At 44.3% G+C, this 6,438-nt stretch overlaps 1 protein-coding gene across 1 annotated transcript; it reads right to left on the bottom strand.

The window, feature by feature from the left end:
- Positions 1–662: 662 nt before the first annotated feature.
- Positions 663–5,971, bottom strand: LOC311254619 (lumican). The gene is made up of 5 exons (XM_084348492.1): positions 5,718–5,971; positions 3,897–4,210; positions 3,424–3,748; positions 2,692–3,009; positions 663–1,520 (listed from the first exon to the last, which is right to left on the bottom strand). The coding sequence occupies exons 1-5, from the start codon at positions 5,893–5,895 to the stop codon at positions 1,369–1,371; spliced, it is 1,287 nt and encodes a 428-aa protein (XP_084204618.1). The 5' UTR covers positions 5,896–5,971; the 3' UTR covers positions 663–1,368.
- Positions 5,972–6,438: the final 467 nt, after the last annotated feature.

The following is a 6,438-nucleotide window of genomic DNA, read 5'->3' as shown; positions in this document are numbered from 1 at the left end:
TTAAGGTTTCAACTCAAACTCCCAGGCACATCAGCTCTGAATTAGATAAAAAGTGAATGGGATTCTGTAAGCATGACTCTTTTTCTTTGTTGCTGTGTGTCTCTGTGCAGTATGAGAGCTCCGCCTGTCTGGTTTGGGTGCTTCCTCAAGCAGAATAAACTGTGGGATGACATCATGACAAAAGGCAGGCTTGAAAATCAGGGTGCAGAAATGTTATACACAACTGGAAGTCAAATCCTTTGGTGCACCATTAAAGGCCAAATGTCAAGGTAACAAAAAGCAGTCAACGGTAAAATCTCCATTAACTCTGCTGCTGCTATGGCAGCATGCACTATATTTAACTCTGACCAAATGTGACTATGATGGCTTCTTCTTACTGCACATACCAGTACTAGAAACCCACTTATTTATATTGTACATAATCTAGTCACTGTGTACAGATGTATAAGATATTAAACAATAAATCCCTTCTTTACTATACTACCCCATTGGTTTATTGTCCATTCTGTCCAGTCATTTATCGTCACATATATCTATATGCCCTTTGCTGCTGCTTGAATCGTCTGGTTAGATGATAAGCAGCATTAGATTGCTTGTATTTCAGGTATTGTCAAACTGAGTATTGCAGTAGCTTTTCAAAAAAACAAGACGAGTACGCAATATTATGTTAATGTGCATTTTATTTTTCTTCTGCATCTGCAAACCGAAACCCATGTTCAGGATCATGGACCTAAGTTTACAAATTCAAGTTTAATGTAACGCTGTTTTGCAGAAAAGACTTTAAATAGTTTTGTGTTCCGCCAGGCTCCATGTGCGGACTGGTGTGGCTGTTCAACTCAGTCCAGTTAACTGAGTCAGATCCTCTCAAGGGAAAGCTACTGAATTTTGCCATTCATACGTGTTTCTGTTCCCCCCTAAGACAGCTCAGTCTAACCAGAGCTTATTATTCTGTATCGTCATAAATGAGATGGTTTGTCTCAGTTCCTATTCAGTAATAACACACAGATGTACAACCCTGCTGAGGCAGAACGCGAAGATGGAACGAGAGAGAGAGACACTCATGGGAATGCACTGGTGGAATGAGAAATGTTTTGATCGGGACTTTGGCATCACCATAAAATAACACTGGTTTATTGTGCAAGTTCAAGCTTTGGCATCCCTTCAGTGGCTGCAGTGCATCTACATATTGAACACATGATGAATTAGAGTCTCTGGTTTCTAGCTTTAAGGCTTTGACTTCAGAAATGATGAGTTAGCTAACAAAACAAAGATCTGAAGTCGAATCCCGTTTTGTACTGTGTGTCACGAGGTGAGGTTGTCCAGTTGCATACAGCAATCCTGTTTTTGATCATGCTCAGCAGGCGGGAGTCAGACGAAAATCCTCTCAAGCACTCGCAGACAGTAGACCCAGTCAGGGGGCAGTTGCTGGTAGGTCATCTTGTTCCCGTCCAGTCGTAATATCTTCATCCTGGAGTAGGACAGAGGTCCCACCTCTCTGCAGAAACTAGTCACGTTGAACCCTGTAATGAACACAGACTCATTATTCATCAGAGTGACAGCCTTCTTTGTATTGCTGTCTTGTCAAAACATTGTCGATGCTAAAGCAGCTCACAGAGCTTTGATTTCACATCATGTACCATGTGTTCATCACATGTAAATCATTAAGATGAAGTGCTGGTTTGATCAAATGAGATTTGTCTGTGCAGTCTGCAAACGCTCTTCTTCTAAAACAGTCTGCGTTTCCCATTAGTAGCCTTGCAGGTGCTGTGGTGAAAACGGAGGACGAGGAAAACCACAACACCCTCTCTTTTGCTTTCTCACTTCATTTCAGTAGTAGAGCCTCCCTCGGCACAGACTGTAGGCTTTGGCAGGCAAGGCACCGCGGTAGCTGTCAGGCTGCTAGCTAGACGATGAGGTGTGTGTTTTTGCGCAAATGTTTTGCAGTCTGTCTGTCTGTCTTTCTTGTTGGTGCGTAAACAGATCGAGAAATGAGAACAATCTTCTACTTTGCCAGAGCCTGTGAACAAAAATTGCACACTGCTGCCAGATGATCATGTGAGTCAAAATGTGGCTCCTGGCTACAAGTCTGCGGCACTGTGTCATGAATCTTATCTGTACAAAGAAGACCAAAGTGCTGGGGAGCAGACCGAGAGAGAGCAAAGAGGAGACCGTGATGATGGGAACAGCATGTGCTTCTGGCTCATCTGGTGCTCTTACCTCTGAATCCATCACAGATGTTTCATACCACTCTCCTCTCTCCTTTACTAGCCTACTTTCCCTTCATCCAACCACCCAAAATTCCCTCTTCTCCTCTCTCCTCCACCCTTTTCTCTTTCCATGTCTCAGAGTCCCTCCCCTCCCTTTATTCTCCCTCGTCTTCCATCTCTCCCCGGCCCCTCCCACCCTGTATGCAGTGAAGAGGGCCGACTGTGTGTTCGAGGAACTCGTGCTTTCTTTAAAGCTCCTCTCACATTTTCCACATTTCATCTTCTTGCTCATAGCAGAGTTTGGGTGTCAGACCTCCCCAGGTGGCCAGCCACATAACTCACTAATATTGTACTCTGCTGTCGCAAGAAGTGAGTGCATTGTTGAATTGTAAAGGCTAGTAATGTGGGGTATTAGCATTTCAAAGACGTGACTGTATTTTGTGTCTGTATGTGCCTGTTTTCTTTGTGTACGTATGCCCCTCACCTTGTATTTGATTGGCCTCCAGGTAGAGGTACTGCAGGGTGGTGGGGACTGTGGGAGTAGTGCTGAGTTTGTTATAAGAAAGGTCCAGTTCCACCAAACTGGAGATGTTGAAGACCTGCGGGTGGATGCCCTGGATTTTCAGACCACAGCGACTGAGACGAAGATACTTAAGGTCGAGAAATCCCACAAAACTGTCCTCATCCAGCCCAGAGAGAGTGTTATTGGACAGATAGAGCTGCACGACTGATGGGGGTAAATGCCGGGGGACGGACGAGAACAAATTCCCACTGAGGTCCAGCAGATTCAGGCTGGACAGACCTGCAAGATGAGGGTAACACACACGCAAAACAAAAATGTGTGTGACAGATCAATTAATCAATCATGAATCATTCCAGTGTATTACAGCCTGTGTTTTCCCCTCCCTCTTCGTCGGTTCATCTGTTTTCACTCTGTGTGTCCTGCGATTGGATCTCATCATTAAATCTAGCTTCTTTGTTTATTCTACTGCCCGCTTCGTTCTGTCGCCATTTGGGTCAGAGCAGTCGGATTAAATTCATTAAATGAAATAGCTTGACGTGAAATCCAGTCACTGTTGAATTAAACAACCTTCTGACTCCAACTGCCCTGATAGCCACCTGTGTAGACGAGTAGTCAACAACAAAAGTAAAACATTAAATGTTTGTCTACTTGTGCTGTAACCTTATCTAATCAGGAAATGACACGTTACACTACCCTTGAGGTCTCCCTCTGCGATGGTTCGCAGTTGGTTTCCCTGCAGCAGCAGCAGCGTCAGGTTGTGCAGGTTCTGGAAAGCGCCAGGGCTGATGCTGCTGATCTGGTTGTGGGCCAGACGCAGCTGTTTAAGTCCAGCTGGTAGAGCACTGGGCACTGATGTCAGGTTGTTGTAGTTGGCAAACAGGTAGCACAGCTGGCTCTGGTTCTGCAGGGCGGCCTGATCCAGCTTGTCGCTCTGCAGCTGGTTGTGGTCCAGGATGAGCCAGCGTAGATCAGTAATGTTGGCCAGAAAAGAGGAGGACAGGGATGAGATGTTGTTGCCCTGGGAACAAAAGAAAAAATGTCTAAAGGAATTTCACGTTTCACACTTTAGAGTTCAAATGAACAGGGATTGAAAAACCGCTGTGGGCGAGTGGCAGACCATTGTAAAGACAACACACGCTCAGTTCTCGTGTCAGTGTTTTTCCTACCTGTAGAAACAGGTATTGAGTTCTGTCCGGCAGGCGGTCAGGGGCGTCTGCCAGGCCTCTGTGGTCGCAGTAGAGCGCCGTGGGCCACTGGATGGGGCAGTCGCACTGTAGAGGGCAGGCCTGGGGGTTGTTGGCTCTGAACCAGACTGGGTCTATCCGTCCCTGCAGGCTCAACACACTGGGCTCGCCAAGCATGCGATTAATCCACAGAGGAACACCTCCATAGTCCATGTCGGCTACAAGAGTGGCCGAGGCCGAGTCAAAGACACACAGCAGCACCAACACGACACAGCACAGAAGAGCCATGGACACAGCTGGGGAGATAAATAATGAATCAGTAGTGAAACAATAAGACAAAGGTGTGAAATCAACCGGCAGTGATGAGAATTTACTAGTGATGTGCTCTATTATAACCCTGTATGAGTTGTTCAATGTCTTCTGTGCACCAGCTTTGTCAAGTTTGAGAAAAGGAGTTAAGCAACGTGTTAAAACACATGGGTGTCCCGAGAGTGTGGAACTAAAGATTTTTAACAGAAAGCCAGCTTTGAATTTGATGTGGGCATTTTGCTGTGTGGGAAGTGGAGGATCCATACTACCTCTGCATCCATACGTTTTAAGACACTAAGGTTCTACACTGTAAAAAAACAAACAAAGAAAACCTGTCTTTTTTTACAGCTCTGCCGTGAAATATGACAGTGTTTTACTGTGCAATCATCAGTCTGAAATATAAAATACTACTTTATAAATAAAGGTTTTGCCAACAAATATGACAGTATTTAACTGTTTCCATTATCAACACAATGGCTAGTACACAGTACACACAACTGTGTCAAAATGTGTTATTGCAGCTTCGGTTGTGAAAAATATTATGGCAAATTTCTGTTATAGACACAGTGCCGGAGTATTTAACACCGGTTGTAATGTATTTTTTATCAGTGATGTCAAAATTATTGTTTTGACTGATATATTTATGTACAATGTTTTACTGGTAAAGCAACTGTATTCAACCTATATTTGGAGGTTTTTCCACGTAACGTGCTGAACGTCAACATGTTAGCATTGACTCTCTAGCATTAGCATGTAGCATCTCACTGAGCTGCTGGTGTGGCTGTTAATCTTAGACTTAATCTTATCTAATCTGCCTCTCAAAAGTTCCCCATTTCACAGTAATGGTTGTGGTTTTCTTCTAAGTGGTACACCCTTAAGAACTGATGCATCCCTTTGCAACCATTGTAAATATTGAATATGAAATTGAAAAACTGTTATCTGTCTGGCGCTTTGAACATCAGATAAAGAATGGTTTCAGTGTGAGGTCAAAAAGGTCACCCTTTCTATGTCTGTCTTTAGCATGTATTGATAAATTATAATTACATGTAAATGAATGCATGTTGCAGCACAAGTTGAGATGGTGAGATGATGTTTTCATACACACTTCTTTGCACTCAAACTTCTGAGTAAGAGAGGGAAGAATACATTTTTTCCTTGCATGCACAGCTGTAGATGGTTACGGTAATTCCCACTAAGCTGCACAAACACAAACAGAGACTCTCAGTTGCTGTATGACACATCAGTGCGTAAGAAAGATTTGCATCATCAGGAAGTTTGACTTAATCATCGTCTTTGCAATGTGGCATTTTTCTTTCACATTGAAAGCACAGCACATGCTCAAAAGGTTGCCAAGACATCAGCTACATTATGCAATCATTCCTCATCAAAGCAACTGTAATTAAACAGACGCTCAGTGCAGATTTCCAGTTTTACCTGCCTTGCAGAGAAAGGAAAGGGAAGCAGACGAGAAACCAACAACAGACTGACACTTACCTGTTTGGTCAGGAGCTACAGAGCGGAGACAGTTTTGTCCTAAATTCCCAATGAAGCCCTCGGGAGCTGTGTGTGCGTTAATACGTCTGCATGTGTGTGTATGCGCTTGTGTTGTCAAGCTACCAGCGGTGTTTACCCACTGTCTACTGCATTCCTCCTCTTCATATGCTGCCCACATCCCGACCCCAGACCTCCTCCATAATCTTCCCTGACTCACTCACTTCTTCCTTCTTCTTTCTCGCAGTTCAGCCCTTGGTAACGGTTGAGCCCACAACAGTTGGTGGAAACATGTCTGCTTGTACCATAAAAAGACACAGAATGACTGAGTAAAGAAAGGCAGTGAAGAAGAAAGACATCAAATGAGGGTAACTTATCAGTTTGGAGTGGTGATGGTGCAGAACTTTAAGTGAATATGAGAACATTTTGATCAGCATTCAAGAATGAGAGTGTGAATATGCGTGTGTGTGTGTGTGTGTGTGTGTGTGTGTGTGTGTGTGCTTGATTGGATCTACAGTCTGTGTTCTGCCTGGAGGCATTGAAGCCACAAAGTACCTGGGGAGCCAAAGAGACCATTCTGTGTGTGTGCATCTGTGTGTGTTCGACTGAGCATGTGTGTGAGTCTCGAAGGAAGTAACTCGTTGCAGGCATCTGAGAAGAGCAGAGGAGAGAAAAACGTTTCCAGATTCCTCTCCCCCCAGAATATGAGGGGAGCGCTGTGAGA

Source organism: Pagrus pagrus (genome assembly GCF_965226575.1).
Source record: "Pagrus pagrus genome assembly, chromosome: 3".
Classification (NCBI taxonomy): Eukaryota; Metazoa; Chordata; class Actinopteri; order Spariformes; family Sparidae; genus Pagrus; species Pagrus pagrus.
The sequence above is the reverse complement of the archived record's forward strand: the minus strand, read 5'-3'. Positions and strand labels throughout refer to the sequence as shown.